Genomic DNA, 22,715 nt, shown 5'->3' with positions numbered 1-22,715 from the left:
CAAATCATAATAAGTGCAAGTGGTTCAAATGATGTAATGTCTGTTTTTTGACCATAAAAGAATTAAACTGGAAATCAATAACAGAAAAGTATGTGGAAAATCTCCTAAAGTTTGGAAATTAAATAACATACTTCTAAATAACCCATGGGGCAAAGAAGAAATCACAAAAGAAATTAGAGAATATTTTGAACTGAATGAAAATGAAATCACAAAATATCAAAATTTATGGAATGCAGCTAAAGTAGTGCTTAAAAGGAAATTTGTAGCTTTCAATGCTATAGAAGAAAAGAAAAAGACCTCAAATCAATGATTTAAGTTTACAAGTCAAGAAGCTAGAAAGAGTGAATTAACTCCAAATTAAGAAGGAAGGAAATAACAGGTGGAAATCAATGAAACAGAAAATAGAAAAAGGGTAGAAAATTCAATGAAAGCAAAACCAAGTTCTCTGAGGAGATCAGTACAACTGATAAATCTCTAGCCAGAAAAATCAGAAATTCAAAAAAGAAAAAAGACGTAAATCACCAATCTTAGGAATTACAAGGACATCAATATAGATACTATAAACACTAAAAGAATAATAAAGGAATATTATGAACAACTTACACAAATACATTTGACAAGAAATTACCTGAACAAATTTCTTGAAAAACATAAATGACCCAAGCTCACTCAAAAAAATAAATAACCTGAATATCTCTATATCTATTAATGAAATTGAATTTGTAGTTAAAAACATTTTTTAAAGAAAACTCTAATCCCAGATGGCTTCTTTGGTGAATTCTACTGGGAAGAAATAATATTAATTCTGTGTAAATTCTTCCAAAAAATCCTAGCAGTCTTTTTTTGTAGAAATTGACAAGCTGATTATAAAATTTCATAAGGAAATGCAAAGGACCTAGAACAGCCAGAAGTTTTTAGGAAAATGAATAAAATTAGAGGACTTATACTACTTGATTTGAAGACTTACTAGAAAGCTACTGTGATCAAGACATTGTGGTATTGATGTAAAAACAGGCATATAGATTCGTGGCACAGAATGGAGAATCCAGCAATATACCCTCAGATATATGATCAATTAATTTTCAACAAAGATGCCAAGGTAAGTCAATGGGGGAGGGGATAGTCTTTCTAGCGAATGGTGCTGGAACAACAGGATGTCCCTATGAGAAAAAAAATGAGCCTCAAACTTACCTCATGTCGTATTTATTGGGTGTACACTTAAAATGGCTGTATTGTTGGCTAGGGAAATCATACCTCAATAAAGGTAAATTTTTAAACAGCTGTTTATTTTTAACTGATTACGTCAGCACCAAAAAACATCCACAATACTGAATCCTCAGTCTTATAATATTCACCCATGAACAAGTAACTATCGATACACAAATATTTACCTGGCAAAAATTCATCTAATTTTTTACTTGACAAAGGAAGATGTATGAAGGTCAAAACGGCGCATGAAAAAATGCCCAACATTGTTAGTAGTTGGGAAAATCCAAATAAGTCACAAGATATCATTGCACACCCACCAGAATGGCTAAAATTAAAAGGAATGACAACACCAATTGTTAGTAAAGACTCGGAACAGCTGGACTGTCAAACATCGGGAGGTAAAATGGTACAACCACTCTGGAAGCATGTCTGACAGTGTCTTACAGAACTAAACAGACATCCACCCATGAGCCAACCTTCCCCTGCTAGCTTTTTACCGAAGAGAAGAGAAAGCATCAGAGGGATTGTTCCAGAAGCTTTATCCATAAAGCCCACATATTGGAGTCAGCTTGGGCAGCCATCATCAGGAGAATAAATAAACAAATGGCGGCAGATTCATACAACGGAATGACACTCTTCAGTAAGAAGATCTGCATGACCATTACATCCAACAGGGGGCTTCTCCAAATATTACGCCAAGCGAAAGCACCCTTACATACAAGTGCACATGCTGTGCGATTCCATTTATATGAAGGTTCAGACCTGGCAACACTAGTCTATGGTGGGAACAAATCAGAACTCTGGCTGCTTCCGTGGGTGATGGGGCCTGGGAAAGGCCATGGAGGAATTTTATCTTGAAAAATGTTTGGATTAGACTTAAATTTTATGCATTTTGCTGGTAGTAAATTTTACCTTTAAAAAAGCCCCATAAACTTAGAATGAACTCTAATTAACGATATGCATTCTGAAGTATTTAAAGAGTGAAGTGTACTGATGTCTACAACTTTAAAATGCATCCCCAAAAACATGTGGATTAATGGGTGGATGGAGGGATGGACAAACGTGTGACAGAGCAATTGTGGAAAAATGTTAACTTTAGAATCTAGGCAGGGGTCGGTAAACTTTTTCTGTAAAGGGCCAGATAGTAAATAGTTCAGACTTTATGGGCCACAGCGTCTCTGTCCCTTCCTCTCAGCTTGTCCATTCGTGCAAGAAACCAGCCATGGACAATATGTAAATGAGCGTGAGCCCACACAGCTTTATCTGTGGACGCTGAAATGTGAATGTCACATAATTTTCATGTGCCACAAAATATTTTTGTTCTCTTGATCTTCAACTGTTTAAAAGCATAAAGCCACGATCAGCTTGCAGGCCTTGCAGAAACAGGTAGTGAGTGACGATCAGCTGATCCCTGATCTAGAGGGTGGGTATATGAATGTTTCATTGTAGAATTCTTTCAACTTCTCTGGGTATTTGAAACTTTTTCATAGTAAAATATTAGGGAAAATACAAAAAACAGTTAACAAATAAACCACGACCATGATTTTCTGAAAAGTCTCCTATTAGTACTGTGATCCTACATATCTTTCATTGTCTCTCCTGTAATTTTCACTCTGCTCGTGTTGAAACAGATCTGGTATGTAAGTATTCATGACTGGGATGTGTTTGTTGTGAATTGCATTCTTTGTTATTCTAAAGAGCCCTTCTTGGTCTTGCTTAGTGCTTTTCTACCTAAAAGTCAGCCTCGCCTGACATTAACCACTGGACCTTTGCCCATCCTTTGGATTTTTAACCTTCCACAGTCCCACCAGTGTAGGATTACCTCCTGGATAGGGTATACAACTGGGCTCCTAACTGTTAAGTTTACAGCATTTACATTCAGTGACCTGACATGCGTTTGATCTTAGCTCTCTCATGTTTGAGTAGATTATGCTTTCTCTGTTTATAAGAAGATGTGGCATGCACACAGCTTCCTAGAGTGTGATTTGCCAGGTAATTCCTCATTCATTCCCACATGCTCTGCTTCTCAGACCCAGGTCAGGTTTGGGAAAGCTCCCTGTGGCTGCACGTGGACCTCACCTCCCCTGTCCACTCAAGAGATCGCGCCTTGGCCATGAGTGATCTAACAGCCTTTTCGAACATTTGCAGCTGCACGATCTCTTGCCACTGCTTTGCTATCCCTTCCACCTGTGTTATGGCTTGAAGTCTCACGTGCAGCCTCTTTTCCTTGCAGACAGAGTTCATACTTCTGTCCTCATCCCTCTTGTTCTGTGCAGGTCTTCCTCGGGGAGAAGGGGAATGCTGACTTAGACCACCATTTTGAAACCGGAAGTGTTGCCGTGCATTTTAACAGTGTATCAGTTCTAATCACTGTTTACATTCTTACCGCATTTTTTTCTACGTAATAAGAAAAACAGGTGTTTTCCTTATTGAAAGAAAAGCTAAAACCATTCTTTTATAATGCTGCTTGGGTTGTTAAAACAAGGTCGTTTGTCGGTTAAATATAATAAGGTTGGTGAGTAAATCCAATTTGCTATAATGAACAAAATGTGAGTAAATATAATTTCTCAGCACAAATAAGTAAAACAAACATCACAGTCTCCAGGTTGTGTTACATAAAATGAACTCTCATAGTTTAAATAGAATGTCACCGGAAGCTTCTTGCTAATAGTGACTCCGTTTTATGACAGCAAGACACGGACTCAGCGTAGACGCGATTTTAACTATGATCTCCGGGAGCTAGGATTCCTTTTGTTTTTGGATTTGTACATGTTTCCAGCACTCTCTGCTTATCAGCACAACATCAGACAATGTCCATCGTGGGACAGTCTCAAAAACATGTGTGTCCACCCCCTCTTCACCCCAAGGTTCTCATTTGAGCATCGTGGGAGGCTCTGGCCCCTGGTTTCACCTGTAATTCTCCCCGACGCTAAACCGAGGCCTGGGGAGCCAAACTAATCAGTTTCTTTCCCCTTCTTCTGGTCACAGCTCTCTGACTCTGGAGGCCTGCCCTTGACCACTGACCATTTTGTGCAGGATTAGGGGCCTGTCCACTGAGGAGCTCCATCTCCTGGCCAATGGTGGGGACCGGACACAGCTGGGCCAGTGGAACTCTCTGACCCTTGGCCTTGATCAGGGTGATGGAGGGTGGGGGGCAATTCCTCCCTGGACCCCTAAAGCTGCCTGGAAACCGCCCTTTCTGAAGCTTGTTCTTTGGCTGTTCCACCTGGTCTGTGAGTTCCTGTATCCTGTCCTCTTGGCTTTGCAGCCACATCCAAACCAAAGACACCTGACCAGCTTGGCTGATTGCTAGCTGCATCCTAGTACCTGGAGGCCACAGCAAACTAGCATAGGCTGTTAGGGGTCCTCCCAGGGGGTGTGCAGGTCAGTAGGCCGGGTTTTCTAGTTGGGTGAAAGATGGTGTAGAAGCCAGGAGGGGCCATGTTGGGGAGGCGCTGAGGGAGCCCAAGTACCAATGAGTCTTGGAGTCGCGCGAGATGCTAGCACTGGGGGAAAGGGTGGGGTATGTCAGATCTCTCTGAATTATTTCTCAGAATTGCAAGTGCATCCACAGTTATTTCAAAATATGAAGTGTTTTTAAATGGTCATCGGCCCCAATCACTAACTGCCCATCATACTGCCAGCCCCTCGCTCTGAGCTCATGGCCTCCCCTCCTACTGCCGTGGGAAGTGAGCCACCAGCACAGGCTCCATACCCAGTCTCCACCCTCCACCTGGCCCCACACTGTCCGCACTGAATCCACATCTTCCCACTCCTTTCTCTTCCTTCTCCTGCTTCCTCTCCATTCCAAAGCTGGCAGTGCCCCCTGCTCATGCCGTCCGCCCTGGAATTGCCCACCCTGCCCCATTACTCCAGCAGCCACTCCCTCGGTGCCTCTTGCACCCTCCCCGCCTTCTCACGGGCCTGCAAACCTGCTCCTGCTCCTGCTGAGCAAATCTGCCTTTAAACCAGGAGCATCTTTGGCGACTGGCTTGGCTTTGCCTGTCACTGCCAGGCTCCCTAAGAAGCAGCCCCTCCACCTGGCCCAGTCAGTCCTACCCACCTGCTCGCCTCGTCCAACACCACGTGCAGAAGCCCAGCTGCTCCTCCACTCCCACCTTCCCTGGCGTCTCTGCAGCCTCCCAGTGCCACATCCTGCCCCTGCTCCTCTCCCCTCAGCCCCTGCTCCTCTTCCCTGCCCTCTCCCCCCCCCCAGCTCCGCCCCTCCCTCCATCTCTTCTTCTTACCCATTGCCTCTCAGGGGGCTCCTCGAGCCTATTTCTTCATCTGAAAAATAAACTGGGAATATCAGAGTCTCCCTCAAGAGACTGCTGAAGTGAGGAGATTATAACCATGAGTACTTTGAAAACTCGCTTGGGTTTGGCAGTCTTAATACAAACAGGAGCCACCTGCACCAGGAGGGCGGCCGCTAAACCACAGCGCCCGCCATGGCCACTGGGGGCGTTTGTGTGCCTGTGTGTGTGTCCACATATCTATGTGCCTGTGTGAGTGTGCAGGGGTGTCTGTCTGCTTGTGTGTGAGTGTGTCTGTGTGTGGGTCTCTGTGTGTCTGGGCGTGTGAGAGTATGTGCATCTACATGTGCCTGCATGTGTGTGTGTGTATGTGCCTGTGTGTGTGTCTGCCTGTGTGCGAGTGTGTGTGTTGGTGTGTAACGCTGAGGTAAGATAAACAACCACCCGGGTGACCCTTGCCCGGGAGTCGTTCCCACCCCGAGCCTGTCACTTCTCCGACTGAAGCAATTCTAGGTATGTTTGCAAAGTCACTGCCAGCTCTGGCGATGTTCCCGGCCCAGCTACTCCGAGAACTCTTCTGGCCTTCAGCTGACTGTCCTGAATTCCTTCAGATTCTGAGAACGTGGCTCCTTGGGCCACAGTAACCCCACCACACCCAGGAGACGGGTGAAGGAGTGCGGGGGGCTCCTGCAGGCACTCGAGCGGTGGCGCTGGGCCGGCCGAGCCCCCGCTGGCTGTGGCCTGTGACCGGCCGTCGGTCCTTCTGAGCTTGGTCCGTCCCTCTCTATCTCTCCTTCCCATGTCCTAGGCCAGCGAGTTTTCCTGGGTGCTCCTGGCGGTTTCCGCTGACTCTCGACTCCATGTAGAGGCACCAGGATGGGTGGCTGCCCCCGGGGGTCAGAGAGGGCCAGGGGTGGAGCCCCAGGCGAGCGGGGACAGAGGGCACAGGCGCCCCTGTGGGAGCTCCACAGCCTCAAGGAGGGCGAGTGACCTGAAAACAGCACGGAGTGTTTAAGACCACAGTCGGGGAGAATTCGGTGGTGGTCTCAGAGCCTGGTCTAAGAGGCTGTCCTGGTGCTGACATCCAGAGGTGCCAACCTCAGTCCCCCACCCGTAAAGTGGGGCAATTCTGAGTGGTGCCCACGTGGGCTTGTGTGTAAGGAAAGGGCCCAGCCCAGGCCTCACACTGCAAGGTGCCGGCCAGCGCTGCCACCATCACTGCTGCCCGTCTTGGCACCTCTCCTGGCATCCCATCTCATCTCCCCATCGTCCCACCCACCAGGAGCTGCTCCACAGCGTGAAGCCAGGGAGGCCCGCCTCGCCCCCCATCAGTGCCTCCTGCCTTTGCCGCTGAGCCCTGGTAAGGGTGGAGAAGGGGGGCCCACACGGACAGCAGCCTCCACATCTGTGCCAAGGGCTCCCCCCAGGGCCTTCTCCCTGTTAACCGCATTACCCTCGCTCCTATTTCTCCTCCGAACACATGTGGTGAAGGATCTCAGCTACTGGGATCCCTGTGGGGGGGACCCTAATCTACCTGGGCTCCCATCCCCAGGGTATCCACAGAAACAAACTCTTTGTCAGGGACGCCAGGTGTTGAGGCAAAAGGCCCCCCCTCCAGACACAGGGGCTGATATGTGACACTCCCCAATCCCCCCACCATGGGGGCCTGGAAGAGCCCACCTGCTGGGAGGCGGCTCTCCTCAGGACTGTGTCGACCCCAGCGCTCTCTTCTCTCCTCTCCTCCTTTGCGTCCCAGGAAAGACAGGTGGAAGGGCCGGACCCAGCCAAGAACAACGCCAACTCCCTACGTGAGTCTTCTACCCATTCCACCACGTGAAGGTTTGCTGAGCACCGACTTTGGGGGAATTGCACCAGACTCCGTGCACAGCCGGGGCCAGTGGTAAAGCCAGGGAGGCGAGCCTGATTCTGTGGGGTGCACTGTGAGCCGAGATGGCAAGAATGGGGGAGCAATGAGAACCCAACCTGGGGCCAGGCCAGCCTCCCGGGAAGATGGCTCCCGGGCTGTGCCTGAAGGACAGGCAGGATCCGCTGGGTGATGGGACGGGGTGGAGTGGGGTGGGGTCACGCCATACTGAGCAAACAGCATGTGTACCAGCAGGGAGGATTCTGGAAGATGTGAGTGGTTCAGAGGACGGGAGCACAGGGCACAAGGTGCTGGGAGGTGAGGCTGGGGGAGGGGCAGGCAGTGGCGTGCTGGAGAGCCTTTAACAAGCAGCTTTCTACAAAAAGACGGATGTGTGCACGTCAGTACATCAGCTTATTCTCCATTTTATTGACAGAAAGGGAGGATAGCATGCAGTTTACAAATAATAATAGATGGTACTTTTTATTGTAAATTCCATATAGCCAATCGACTCACCCTGAATGGTTTCATTGCGTTTTGCCAAACTCTTATATTTGTAGCCAACCTACAGTTGCAGTTCAATTATGATCTGACAATTTTCTGTGCTGTTCGGCGATACAAACATGACACACTTTTAGGTTAAGTTGCATTACTAGTGTTTTCCCCGCCACTGAATCTTAAGTCTAAACAACCAATAACAAAAGAAAGCAAGCCCTGATTTGTAGGCACCTGCTGATTCCTGTGATGTAAGCACTCCGCCAAGGACAATTTCAGCCGCCACCAGGACGTTGCTGAACCCAGAGTTGGAAAGACACTTGCTGTGGGCCGTGTTAGGATTTCTGCCATTCGGATTCAAAAGAGGTAAGAAACCACAAGAGTGTAGATGATGGTAACGTGGAGTAAAATAGGTAGAAAGTGGTGAGTTTTGAGCACTTGTTACCTCTGTTTTAATATAATTCATTTAATTGTATGTTTATACAATTTATTACTAACAGCTGTTTAACACTTGGCTCTCAAAAGCCAGTATGAGCTGGCCCCAGCACACCCCTGCAGGTAAAGACTGGACCTCGGAGGGGTGGCCAGTCTGAGTTACGGAGTGAAAACCCGCCACGGGGGGCACAGCTGTGAACGTGCCCCACCGAGCTGAAACCCCGTCCCGGCCCTAATCCTGGAAGCTGTGAATGTATTATCTTACACGGCAAAGGGATTAAGGAAGCAGATGGAATTAAAGTTGTTAACCAGCTGGCCTTAAAATAGGGAGATTATTCTGGATTATCCGGGTGGGCCCAAAGTAATCACCAGATCCTTAAATGTAGCAGAGGGAAGCAGAAGAGAAGCTCAGAGTGATGCAAAGTGAGAAAGACTCGACCCCCACCCCCCGCCTTCTGCCTTTGAAGATGGAGGAAGGACCACGAGCCAAGAGAGGAGGGCGGCCTCTGGAAGCTGGGAAAGGCGAGGAACGGAGTCGGCCCCGGACCCTCCAGGAGGGACAGCCCTGCCCACACCTTGATTTGAGCCCAGTGAGACTCCCGTCAGACTTCCAGCCTCCAGAGGTGTAAGGTGATAAATCTGTGTTGTTTTCAATGATGAAGTTTGTGGTAATTGGTTACAGCAGCCACAGGAAGCCAGCACACGACTTCCATGTCTCCATTTTCTGTTCTGCCACCACTGGGAACGGCCACGTGGGTGCCAGCTGGGGGCCTGGGCTGAGCCAGCCAGGGCCTCGGGCAGTCACTTAGCGTCACTAAAGAGAACTGAGGATGGCAGGATTGATCTCAGCACGTTGTGGTGAGGTTTCAATAGGGTCATGAATGCCAAGGGCTTAATGCAGGTGATGTTCTGCACACGAGAGCCACGATTATCTTTACCACTGCAGAAGACGAGAGGCAGGACAGGGTGCATCCTTGTGAAGCCAGCTTCTCTGGGAAGACTGGGTTCTCTTTTTCCAGAAACGGCAGTTAGTTGAGAGCTTGCCCACGTCCTCAGGACAAGGGCTGCTGTGCATTGTTCCCCAACAGATGCTGCTGCCTAATTCCTGCCCACAGCGTGGCCCGGGGCCAGCCAGGCCAGTGGTGTGCTTGTCCATCTTTGTCCTTCAGTGACTTGGGAGAAAGCCATCTCTGGATGGTACGTCCGTCCTTCAAACAGATTAGCAAAGCAGCAAATGCCCCTTTTCTCGGCCACAGCTGGACTGGAAGTGTCAGGCCCCCACCCCCCGCCTTCGGAGTCCACCTCCGGGGCTTCCAGTTGACCGCTCATGGGGAGGCACCTGCTGCCAGCCTGGCGAGGGTTCTCACCTGAGAGAGGGTGGAGGGAGGCAGGCAGGTGTAAGAGCTAAGAGCCGTCAGAGGCTGGCACACCGACAACGACCAGCAATCGCATTCTCACAAACACATCTGCTGAGAGAATCGGGCATACAGATCAGAAAGCAGGACGACCCTTCCCATCTCAGAGGTTCCCCCCGTGCGCCCTCAGCAGACGTCATCCTTCACCATCCAGCTAAGCTGGGCATCGGAAGTCCTTCCAGGTTCATAGGTGTGGGCCTCGGAGTCCGGAAAAATCCACAGAATGGACTTGCTGCCTCTAGGCAGACTGAGGGCAGAGTCGGGAGCTGGGTACCGGGCTCCCCTTCCTGCCTCCTGCCCGCCTCCCCCCTCTGCAGTCTAATCAGCACCCCCCAGAGCCCAGCCGGGAGAGGGGGCGGAGGACAAGCCCCACTATCCGAGTATGAGGAGCTGGGAGCTGGGGCTGCCCCGCACCGGCCAGGCTGGGGAACGGTCCTCCCCAGGGAAGTTTAGGCCTCAGGGGAAGATGAGGCGCTATTTGGAGAGGCCAAGGGCTGGCCAGCTGCTGGACTGTCTGACGTTTGGACAGGGTTTGAGGTGTGTTCATGGGACCCCATGTACAGTGTCCGTGTCATCGAGAACCACAGGGACCCCGCAGCCTCTCATTTCTTCAGCCTTGTGGAGGGTGCAGGGGCTCACTGTGGAAGACAAGAGAAGCATCTCCTGGCGGCTCGGCCACGGGGAAGGTAGCTTCACTGTGTTGTGGGATCCTAATTACAAGGCGGCCAGGAGAGAAACCTCAAACTGCCATTTCTCAAATTGTCCTGAGAGTGCGTGGGATGTCAGGGGAGAGAGAAAGTTCCGGCTTGAAGAGTCTTGGGTCAGAATTGGGCAGGGAGGGTCTGCCAAGCCGAGGGTCCCCAGCAGGGCCGGGCCAGGCCCCAGGACACGTGGCCCCTACCTGCTTATGCTGGAGACAGGCTCCAGGGCTCGGCCCCCAGCAGCCCCTGTCCTTGGCAGTTTCCTGTTCTGACCTGAGCTCTGGCTTCTGCTTGCCCATCCTCCCTACTCAGTAATTAATCCTCAGGGGCAAGGCTGTGTCTTATTCCTCGTTCTCTCCCCAGAATGTCTACCTTTGCTTTGCACAGAGCAGGTGCTGAAGTATTTACTTCATCTGCAGCTCCACGATTTACTCCACGGCGCCCCACAAAGACCAGTCCAAGGATCAGGGCCTCAGGGTGGGACCTCCGATTCCAGTCCTCACCAGCATCTACAACGCATGCCAGCCTGAGCTGCCTGGAGTCATGAGGGTCCGGCTCGCATTTCGAAATCTGCCAAGAAGATTCCAGCCATGCTTGGAGCCCTGTGGGAGGGTCATCTGAAGCTTGGAAAAAATGTGGATTAAAAAATGAGGCTAGGGGCCGGCCTGGTGGCATAGTGGTTAAGTTCACATGCTCCACTTCAGCAGCCCTGGGTTTGCAGATTCAGATCCCGGGCACAGACCTACCACTGCTGTTCAAGCCATGCTATGGCAGTATCCCACATAAAATAGAGGAAGATTGGCACAGATGTTCAGATGTAAGCTCAAGGCCAATCTTCCTCACCAAAAAAAAAAAAGAGGCTACCTCCAGTTTATTGACTCAGAGTCCTGCAGGTCGGGCCCTGGAATCTGCAATACCCTGTACACGCCGCCCGCCCCCCCCCCCGACACACACACACACACACACACACACACACTGGTTCTAATGCTTGTGACAGTTTGCAAAGACCCTTCCTGGATCAAGTCATGCTCCTGCATCATTGCACATTCCAGCCATCTTACAGATGAGGAGGCTTGGCCAGACTCTTGCCCCAGGAGCCCCAGCCCTGGGGCAGCCTGAGTGCCCCAGCCCCTCCCCCCAATGCCAGACTCAGACCCACGAAAGACTTCATCCCACCGCACCTCCAGCAAAGCCAAGCTCCCAGCCCTGCGCCCAGCCTCAAGTTCTCAGGCGGGGAGGGGTACTCAGAGGGGTCCTCAGGACCCCCACACACACTCACCCCTTTCTGGACCACAGTCCTCGTGCAGCAAAGGGTTAACTCAGTGGGGTCGGGGTGTCCAAACCCTGCACCTTCCAAACAAGGGCGAGTTCTTGCTGCGTCCTGGGAATATCCAATGTGACAAGGTGTCTCCCCACACCTGGGGCTGTGGGCCCCGCCTGACAGTTCATGCTAACGAAGGGATTTCTGGGGAGGCCGTGGGGGGAGCTGGGATCTGGGTAGTTCAGCCTGGTCTGTGTGTATGTTTTGACGTGTTTGCAATGTTTAAGAGAAAGAGGCTCCCACAGCATAGCTTTTTCAGCTGGTCCTTCTGAACAGCTGATTCTAGTTTAAAATGTGCCGCTCCTTCTGGGCTGGTGAATCTAAGCTGAAGGCATAAGAGAAACGCACCCGCCAGGGAAACAGAATCGGAACGTCCATGAGGCCCTGAGAGCACCGTGTTTCTGAGTTCAGACATCTCAGCTTCACTAGCGTTCTCTAAAGTGCGGGTGACAAGGTTGAAGCCCTTAGGAAGGAATCAAGTAGATTAAATCTGTAAATATTGTTTAACTGCCTGACGGAGCTTAATTAACAGGGTTGATCAATTACGAGGGTTTTTGTCACTTGAGTTCACCAAACTTGAGGGTCCCTTGAAAGTGACTATTAGAAGTTCCCAGATGGATGCAAAATAAATACGATTCATAAGTTGAAGTTATTTAAGGAAAATAAATTGTCTTAAAAATAATTAACCTAGGGGCTGGCCTGGTGATGCGGTGGTTAAGTTTACATGCTCCGCTTCAGCGGCCCAGGGTTCATCGGTTTACATCCTGGGTGTGGACCTATGGACGACTTGTCAAGCCATGCTGTGACAGTGACCCACATATAAAGTAGAGGAAGATGGGCACAGATGTTAGCTCAGGGCTAGTCTTCCTGCCTCAGCAAAACGAGAGGAGGATTGGTGGCAGGTGTTAGCTCAGGGCTGATTTTCCTCAAAAAAATTAACCTCTGTAAATTTTATGTTAAATTTCAGGCAGCTGTGAAGGTGTTCTGTGCACAGTAGGCTCCTGGACATCAAAGCCTGATGAGCATGGGTCAGCCCCACGAAGGTGCAGGGCCAGCAAACCCCAGGAGCCAGAGCGGAGGGTGGGCAAGCCCAGGGCAGCGACCTCAAGCCTGGGGCTGCCTCCTCCCTCAGCCTCCATCTCATCCCCTTCCCACGGGCCTGGCTGTGGTCAGCAGGTAAGGGAGGCACCTGTGGAGAGCGCCCTGCAGGCTCAGAGGCATTGTTGTCTTTTCCCTGCCTCCTTCCAGGTGTGCTGTGGGAAGTGGGTGAGAGCTCTTTGTGGACCTGAAAAGCTGGGTCATCTGCCCAGTCATCCGGGCACCTGGGGCTGTCCAGAGAGAGTCCCTGGTCCTGCCACCTCGAGGAGGAAACAACAGGGTCAGCTTCTGTAGTGAGCAAGCTGCCAGGAAGGCTCCTGCAGGATGCAGAGGGGTGCTCCCGGAGGATGCAGAGGGCTCCTGCATGTGCGCAGGGAGCATGTGCCAGCCCCTGTGAATCTAAAGGATTCCACAAGCCTTCCTCGGAAAGAGAAGGGGGCTCCTGGTGATCTGACCTCTTGCCATGAGCTGTCCAGGCCCCCAAGAGGACGGAGGGGCCTATGTCAGAGACTGGATTCAGACACAGAGAGGGCTGCTGCAGTCGGGGAGACCGACTGGAGGCCATCGGATGGTCGTGGCTCCAATCAAGCGAGAGGAGGAAAGAAGCAGGAGCGAGGCCTGCCCTCGGCAAAGAGCTGACCTGCTCTGAGTAAGGCCGATTGGCTCGTGGGTGCTTGGTGAGCTGAGGGAGGGCTGGCTGGCCAGCCCAGGGGACTGAGGCAGCTCCAGAGCACAGTGGGGGACAGTGGGAGCCAAGGCCACGCCAGCCACCACGGTGATGCAGCTTCGTGGACGGTGTGAGCAGCGAGGTGCCCCTCCGTCTTCAGCCAGGGCTCCAGGGCTGGCTTCCTCCCTGGGCGGGCCATCTCCCCAACCAGGGCTCCCCACTGGGGCCAAGTGACTGGGGTCCCAGGAGATGAAGCCCCAGCAGGGGTGGCCCTGACGGTCATCTCAGAGAGATTCCCGGGCATTGCTGTTGGGAGGGTTCCATCCTGCTGTCCCAGGCCCTGTAGGGTCATGGGAGGTGGTAACCCCCTGACCCCCCCAGGCCCACCCTGCGGAGGCTGACCTGTACCCAGCCCCTCCCGAGGGACCAGACATCACACTTGCCCCTGCATTTTGCGTCTTTAATATTCCCCACTGCTGTCCTGCATCACTGAAACTTCCTTCCAGAGGCAGAGAGTGACGGTCAAGGTTACCACACAGACAGGCCTGGGCTGGAGGCCGGGTCCACCACGGAGTCAAGCAGCTGAGATGCCACAGCACACCCGGGTAGCCTTGGGTAGTCAGGCTTTCTCACATTTGTTCCAACATAAACCCTTTTCTCCCCGAGCAGCCAATAATGCCCATGCGACTCACACTTTGCCCTCCAGGCTTTAGGAAACGGTGCCATGGCCACGGCTGTGGACAGCTCTGGGCTGAGGTCCAGCTCCGGCTCTTACTGTTTAAGTGGAGGAAGTTACTAAGGTCTTGGGGGGGTCTCTCTTTTTCTCCCGCGGTCTGGGGACACTGACACTTGCCTCCCAAGACGGCCACACGGAGAAGTGGGCGTGTGCATCCAGCCCTCGGGGCTCACAGTGAGCCTTCTGCAAGCATCGTCATGGCCCACCTCTGATGAGAGTGCCGGGGCCCCGACCCCAAAGGGTACCCGACTTCCTCTGCGTCTCTCTCAGCTGCCAAAGGCAGAGCTCAAAAGAGAACTCGAGCAGACCGGCCCAGCTCCCCTGGAGCCCCTCGGCACACGCCCCTCAGCCACTGTCGGGACCCCTGCCTTCATCCCTGGGGAGGGCTTCTAAGCGGGAATCAGAGCCCTTCCTGCAGGAACAATCCCATAAGCAGGCACCGCTTGCCCTCTAAGAGCATTCTCGAAGAATTATTTGACAAGGCTGGGTTATTTCTCCCCGGCTCCCAGAAAATGTCCTGGGAGATGGAGCCCATGGACCTGGAGCCGGGCCATCCCCAGAGTGAGGCAGAAAGGCAGACATCAACACAAACCCATTCAGATCATCTCGAGGCCTCTTGTCTCTGCCCAGGACCAGGCCTGAGCAGCGTGAAACAGAACCGCAGAGCCGTCCCTTTCCTGGGGGCATTGGCGTCCTGTGGCTCCAGCTGCCTGACACCCACCACCATGACGCCATCCCCCTGGATGGAGGAGGCTCCAGGGCAGGCCTCAGCGGTCAGCTCAGGACATCCTCCTAGCCAGAGTGATTGGCTCAGGGCTGGGGACATGACCTAGGACATTTCAATCAAGAGATGATCCCAGCCCCTTTGATCAATAATTGGGGAAGTCACCTTCTTTCTTCTGCTAGACATGTGTGAAGGAGCACTGAGTCCTGACTACTGCTCACAGTTATTTGGGGACCAAGAGGGGACTTGTGGTTGCAGCTGAGACCATGGAAGGAGAGCAAAAAGATGGACAAAACTTGGGTCCTTGAGAGCTGCAGGAGCGGGCCTTACCTGCAGTCCACCCTGCCCTGGACTTTTCATTTGCAAGAGGCCATAAATCGTCTTCATCATTAAAGCCTGCTGGAGTCGATGTTTCCATTACTTGTAGCCCAAAGCTCCCCAACCAATGCTAGTACGGTCCCCACTTCACAGGTGAGGAAACTGAGGCTCCGAGAATAGGCGACATGCCCTGCATAGCAGAGCCGGGCCTTTAACCTCCACACCACCCTGAGTCCCGCAATCACACGCTACCTTGTGGGTGGGGTGCAAACTCTCCATGTTTCCTGGGTTAAGGAACCCCCAAGCAGAACCCTGACTGTCACTTTCTTTCCATCAGAATCACTTTGGCGTCTGGGGTCTCCCGAATCAAGAATCTGCAATCCCTGGTGATGGGAATGACCCTTCTCCACGTCCGGAGTCCTGGGGCCACCCTGCGGGGCTATGGTTCCCCTCCACGCCCCGCACCCCCCCCACGCCCCCCTCCCTGCCTGACCATAAAGCTGCCCCAGCACGTAGCCCGGAGAAGACGCGGAAGGATGCACGGGCCGGAAGCACTCCGCTCTGCGCGGTGAACGCTGCCCTCTAGCCCGCCAGCCCTCGAGCTCTGCTCGCGCTGACCACCTGCTGCGGGCAGCGCCCCCTCCCTCCCGCGTCCTGGCTCAGGGAAGCCCGCCCCACTCGCCCGTTCCAGGGGGTCCCACTGCACATGGACGCTGTTTCCTGCTGTGGCTGCCCTTTTCCTCCCAGGAACGGAGGGGGAGGGGAAAGAAGGCGTCTCTTTCCTGGGGGGGGGGGACAGCAGACCCCCACCCCAGGGCTTTGCCCACAAGCCTCGCTGGCCAGCACACCAGTAACTCCTTGCTCTGAAGGTGCCGGCCTGTCCACCTTGAAAGCCTGGGGGAGTTTGCCGAGCTGTTTCTAGGGTCCCCAGGTGCCACCCCAGCAGACACCCCCTGAGAGCCCAAGCCCCGCGGAAGGATTTCAGATTACCCCTTTGTCTGCAAGCAAGAGGCTCAGACCCCTCGAAAGAAGCCGGAGAAGCAGGGCCCTGGTTCTGGTGGAAAAAGAGGGACCTCCCGCCGTGGTCTGCGGCGCCATCTAGTGGTGAATTTGGGGAGGTGCAGCCTTGTCCAGCGAGCACAGGTGATGACTCGCCTCCGTCAGACCCTGGACCACAGAGAGGACCAGAGCCTGGGATGCCGGGCCAGGAAGACTTGGGGCCCCGGTGGCGTCTGAACGTGAGGACTTCCACTGACCCGGGACCTCAGCCGACCGAGGCCCCCCAGCCTTGGAGAGCGCCCCGGGTGGTCTCGCCCTGTCTCAGAGGTACCCTGAGTTCTGAGGTCCTCAAAGGCCCTCCGTCCCGTTTCCCACCAGGAAACCAACCAGGTCTTCCCTGGAGCAGCAGGAAGAGCCTGAACTGGGACGGAGGAGATCTGGGTTTCCACTCTGCACCGTTTGGTCCAGTAACTTAAACTTTTGGCCTCAGTTCGTTTATCTGCAAAATGGGATCAGCGATTTCTAACTCCTAGGGTTGTTGCGACAGTGAGGGTTCACAGTCGTGTTTGTTGCCCCACCACAGCCTGCTGCGGGAGGCAGAGCGCGAGCATAGACTTCACCAACAGCCAGGCTTGGGTTTAAATTTCCAGCTCCTCCACTTACTGGCTGTTTGACTTTGGGACAGTTGCCTAACATCTCCATTTCCTCAGCTGGAAAGTGAGAGTGAGCATATGTGGTAGGCTTGGCCTGAGGATTGACTAAGATAATATCTGCAGGGTGTGTGCATATAGCTCGTACACAGTCCCCTCCCCTCCACGCTCAGGGGCACCGAGAGCCCGCTCAGTCTGCAAAGGGATCTTCTGGAGGGTTGCCAAGGCCATGGAGTCTGGCCTCACAGGTTGTGCACTGCACACCTCTATTGGTGACATCTGCCTCGGAGAGCAGTGAACAACCTCTACAGATGTCCAGGGCCACCATGGGTCCCTCTCTTCCTCCTTCTGTTTCAATATGCTTTGGATTTAATTCCTTGTGCCATGCCAGCAGAAAGAGTCCAGGGTTAGAGAATTTAAACTACAAGCAATGCCCAGACTGAGTATATTCCTACACAGCAGCCTGACACAGCAGCATCCAGAACCCTCCAGGAGCAGTGGTGTGTACATACATGCACATGCAAGCCCACTTGCCCACGTGTGCACTCTTCTGTCTCTCTCCCTCCCGCCTCCCTCCTTAGCCCTCTGACTTCACTGCATGTAGTATGCACAAGGGCTTTTGTCCAGGTGGATTTTTAAATCTTGAGGACAAGAACTCTACTTCATTCTTTCTGTCTTCCTAACACCGCGTAAGAAGTGGACCTCCGTATACATTCCTTGGTTAGATGGATGGATGAATGAATGATTGGGTGGATGGAGAGATGCTCGGGTGGATGGATGGATGGATGGGTGGATGGATGGTTGAGTGGATGGATGGCTGGATGAGTGGATGGATGGATGGATGACTGGCTGGCTGGATGAATGGGTGAGCAGATGGATGGATGGATGGTCGAGTAGATGGGTGGGTGTGTGGAGAGGAGAATGGGTGGATGGTTAGATGAGTGGATGGATGGAACAGGTCAGGAGTACCTCAGAGCACATAGCGCTTGTCCCTCTCAGCACTCATCATGGCCCCCATCATCTATTGATCTGAGTGTCTCTCTGCCCACAAGACCACGTGCTCTACAAGGGCAGGGCTCAGGCTACCTTGCTCCCCATTTCATCAGTGGCACTGAACCCAGGGCCAGGTGCATGCTGTGTGCTCAGGAAATATTTGTCACAGAAGAGACTTGGGTAGGGGAGGAAGAAGAGGGGAGACCAAATTTTCATTATTACAGAAAACACAAATGAATGGACGCAGTATTCGTGGAGGTTACATGAAAACCGTAGATGAGGTTTTAGAGATGACGTTTTAAAATGTATGTCAACTACTTGATCTCAATCCCAAAGAGCCGCACAGTCATGGGGCTCAGAACCTGGGTTTAGTGAGTGGTTATTGTCTCTTCTTCAGGAAAGGTCTTGAGCTGATGTCAGAACAAAGGGACGCAGCTCAAGAAGAGCCAGAGACGCGGTCTTGGTCTGCCCAGGATGCACAGCACAGCACCCCGCCGTCAGTGGATGCTGGGGGCACATGTGATGAGAACTGAACCAAGCAGGGCAGCCAGCACAGTCAAGTTTCAACGTCATATGCAGTTTATTCTACTTGTTCAATCGGTTATCCACAGCACTACATATTGTAATTCTTTACTGACTCTGAGGATATCCAATAAATCAAAATACTCACATTTCCCAAATGCTCTGTATTAGTGGCAATTAACTTTATTCAACAAGCTAATCTTATGAATTAAAAATTAAGACCATATTATAATTCTAAGTTCATTAAGGAAAAAGACAATACTTTCAGGTGTTAGCTGTCAAATGCGATTCAATTTGTTTTAAATAAAGTGAAAAGCATTATCTGTTAGCATGGTGTGATGGAGAAAATTCTAGACTAAAATATTAGGTTCTAGACTCATTTCCTCATTAATTCATTTTGTGACTTTACACAAATAGCTCAGCCATTCCTTCTCTGGTTTCCCATTGTGTAACGGGTAACTAGCACTCTCCCTGGTAAGATTATTTTTTCAATGGCTGTAAAAATGTTTGGAAAAATATAAAATAGTGATTTATATATCTTTCTATATATTATGTTATTTCTACTTTTCATAAAGATTTTCATATTAATCAAGTGCCTTTTGAGTCACTGCTGTGTAAATAAAAACAATATCCTGGTAATGCAGGAGAAAAGTTAAAGAGTATACACGTCTCCTGAAAATAACATTAACAATATATTTAATGACTGACTTATTTTTAAAGGAACTTCATGTGCACTGTCAAATATCTTTGAAAATATGAAATATTATCTATTTGACAAAGAGTGTCAAATGAATGAATGGATAGATAGATGGGTGGGTGGATGGATGGATGGAAGGATGGAAGGATGGATGGATGGGTGGCTGGGTGCATGGATGGGTAAGTGGGTGGATGGATGGATGAGAAAGGGCCACTTGGACCAGTTAGGATGGCAAAGGGTCTGGGAGCTCTGGGGTGGTGGCAGTGATTTGGGCAATGGCAGAGCCGCATCTGTGCTTGGTTTGAAGATCCCCATGTCTGGAGCTCTGGGCATCCCCAGCACACTGCCCACTTCTCCAACAGCTCCTCTCACCCGCCTGGGGACGTTGCTTCTCTGGGACGTACACAGACGACAGACCTCCTGGGGGCAGGCAGAGGCTGTGTTTCCATCATCTCTGGGGCTCATCCGAGCTCTGGATGTGGGACAGAGGCAGCTCCCGTCAGTGCTTGATGAATTAAGAACTGAGCTCGATTCATGACTACTTGCATGGGGAAGGCGGTCGTCTGGGTCAGTTTACAAGCAGGAAAGGAGATGTTCATGTGGAAAAACCTGCGGGAGTATGGGTAGTGAAGGGTTACCCCCAACCCTGAGGGCAGCCTTCTACGCTGCTGGATAGTGAGAGATTGTGCCCGAAATTAAAAGGCAGCATCTCCCAGAGGGCACAGAGGACTGGGAACCACGGTGGGCAGGTGAGGGAACTTCTTAGCAGGTGGGAGGCACAGAGGAGGAAGCAAGAAGCTCAGGGGAGGGTGGAGGTGAGGGGCGGAGCCCAGGATGCCTCCATGCAGCCTGGGGCCCAGATGGGATCTCAGGCTGCTCTGTTACTCCCTGACCCCCTCTGACAGCGTTTGGAGGCAGCAATTACGAAAGCTGCCCCATGTGGCCCATGATCATTTCTTTCCTCCTTCTTTTAAACCTCAAACCTTTACAAAAACAACCATCTTGGCATTTCCCACCGCACTGTCAGGTTTCTATGAGCAACGCTGCACTCTGCACGTCCGTGGTAACCTATGCTCAGTCCCGGGAAGCAGCCCACGTGCCCCTTCAGAGGAATGTCTTCACACTCGAAGGTCGAATATTGAAAATCACAGGCTCTGGGTAGAGCAGGGCGGTGACCTGTGCCCATTACAGCGCGCGGGACACCAGTGATTGGTGGCGGGGGCAGGGGGCCCAGAATGATCATGGGGATGATTCCGCACTGAAGGTGCCAGATGCTGTGTCAGGGCCCTCCGTGCGCTTCCTCTCTGTGCGGTGGTCACACACCCCTCTTACAAAGGAAACTGAGGTCCCAGGGGCTCAGGGCCTACCCAGGACCGCCCACAAGTAGGGGGCAGATCTGGGATGTGAGGGGGCGCCTGGGCTCTGCTCTCAGCCCTGCTGCACTGCCACTGGTCCCCTGGGGCCCATGGTTGTGTAAATAGAGAGAACCCTGTCACTAACCCACTAATCATCCTTGTCCCCTCTCCCATTGCTCCTTGTCTGTCGATTTCCAGGAGGGGAGGATGCATCTCCACCAGGGGGTCCAGAATGCTGACGCCCGCAAATCTGCCCTTTGCCAGAGCCTCAGGCACATTGTGCCGTCACCATCGGTGGCAAAGGTGGGACACGCGCATCAGATGCATCTCGCTCCTCACCCACCTTCACGCAGCGGGCCCTCCTATTCAGAGAACACCTGGTAGCTGAAGTTGTCTGACTGGGTCCTGAAGTTGTACTTGCCGGTCATCCTCTGGTAGCGCACGACTAGCAGGGCGGCTGCCCCCGTCACCAAGGCAAAGATGGCCACCACGATGAGGACCAGGTACCCAGCTCCCAGGCCTGGTTCCACACCTGGAGACTCACCTGCAGGGGACGAGACAGGGGCAAGGTGGGAGGTCTGCCCAGACCAGGAGGAACGCGTCTCCGTGGGCCTGGGACGGCCTGTGGTCCCAGCATGGGGACATTGTTGTGAGGGCAGAACAGAGGGCTCAGGACAGAGCCTGCTTTACAGCAAGCTCTCCACAGATGGCAGCTCCATAACACTGTTACCTGGATGTGATTGATCCCCGCGGTGAGGCCCCGCGGGTGTGCCTGTGTACCTGTGGGTTCCCGTAGGTGATGAGGCAGCAGCCAGGACAGCTCAGCCTGCCCAGCATTCTGGCCAAGAGAGGGAGGCCGTGTGTGAGCAACAGGCCCTCGGGGGGAGGCGGGGAGCCAGCCGGACTCCCCTCGTGAAGATACCCTGGGCCTGTACGATCTACACCACGGAGGACCCGGGGAGGGCAATAAAAACACAGGACGGTGTGTACCCAAGAGTTGGAAGTATGGACTCAAATAAATACATGTACACCATGTTCATAGCAGTACTATTCACAACAGCCAAAAGATGGAAGGAAGCAACTCGAGAGTGCATCAGCGGATGATGGATAAACAAATGGTGGTTTATCACTACAATGGAGTATTACTCAGCCATAGAAAGGATCGGAGTTCTGATGTACACTATGACACAGAGGAACCTTGAAAACATAATGCTGAGTGAAAGAAGCCAGCACATGGGACCACACATAGCATGATCCTGTTTATAGAACTATCCAGAAAAGGAAAAACCAGAGACAGAAAGCAGACCGGCAGTTTCAGGGCTGGGGTGGTTGTACAACATTGTGGACGTGCTAAATGCCACCAAATTGTTTATTTTTAAATAGTGAACTTGTGTTAGGTGAATTTCACCTCAATTTCCCGCAGGCGAAAACCGGGCTGCCTGAGAAAGGAGGCCACCAGTCAGCCCCCATGCCCCAGGAGGGAGACCTGTGCACCCCCGTGAAGAAGGCGGTGCCGCAGAGCACAGCGTGTGTGAGCGTGACACACCGTGGGGCATCTGAGCAGGAGGCGAGGCGCATCCTGCAGCACGCGCGTCTCCCTCCGGTCTCCCTGCAGCTCAGGGTGTCCACCTCCGCTTATCAGGAAGGTCTGGTTAGGACAGAGCCTGCCTGGGCCACAAGGGGCGCTCAAGATCCTGTTTCTCCAGGCAGTTGCACAAAGTAGATGCAGCTCTGGGTCTCCTGGGGCGTGGCAGTCAGCTGAGCGGTCCAGCGAACAGGCCACCGGGGGCTCCCTCCGGGCTGCCTGGACAGCGAGCCGACTAGGACCTGGCAGCCCCTTCCTCCAGAGGGACACACTGGGATGGGGACACTGGAGCAGCCACAGCCTCCCAAGGAACCCGAGGCCCCCAGACTCTGGGCAGCCAGCCTCCCTGACAACTCCTTCATGACTGGCCCCAAATCCAGCCTCCGGGGGGCGCTGTAGCAGCCCGTCCTCTCCTCCTGTGCCTCAGGTGAGCCGACATCTTGTGAGCACAAGCGGGGCTGCCCCCACTGAGGATGCTGAAGCAGGAAGACAGAAGAGTCCGCCCCTCCCCGGCACAGTGCAGCCCACAGCCAGCCGGGGACCGCCAGCTTCTGGGACAAATGAACCCGTTTGGTCGCCGTCTCTCCAGCTGAGTCTCTGTTACCTGCAGCCAACTGCTCCTAACTGACCCACTGTCTCAGGACTGCCGAGTGGGGTCCACAGGCCAGTGCTGTCCAC

The 22,715-nt window shown here is 52.5% G+C and overlaps 1 protein-coding gene across 3 annotated transcripts in view; it reads right to left on the bottom strand.

Moving 5' to 3' along the window:
* Positions 1–18,323: 18,323 nt before the first annotated feature.
* UMODL1 (uromodulin like 1) overlaps positions 18,324–22,715 on the bottom strand; it is a 93,478-nt gene continuing 89,086 nt past the window's right edge. Inside the window, exons 22-23 of one of the 3 annotated variants that reach the window (XM_070488927.1) lie at positions 20,796–20,996; positions 18,324–19,569 (exon numbers count right to left, since the gene is read on the bottom strand). In XM_070488927.1, coding sequence (XP_070345028.1) covers positions 20,815–20,996 — 182 coding nt within the window. In that variant the 3' untranslated portion in view covers positions 18,324–19,569; positions 20,796–20,814. Of the gene's footprint in view, positions 19,707–20,795; positions 20,997–22,715 lie in introns of all 3 variants that reach the window. The other 2 variants (XM_070488926.1, XM_070488929.1) reach the window with 2 other exon arrangements.

This window comes from Equus asinus, chromosome 18 (assembly GCF_041296235.1).
Source record: "Equus asinus isolate D_3611 breed Donkey chromosome 18, EquAss-T2T_v2, whole genome shotgun sequence".
Taxonomy (NCBI): domain Eukaryota; kingdom Metazoa; phylum Chordata; class Mammalia; order Perissodactyla; family Equidae; genus Equus; species Equus asinus.
Note: the sequence above shows the minus strand (reverse complement) of the source record. Positions and strands in the feature narration are given on the sequence as shown.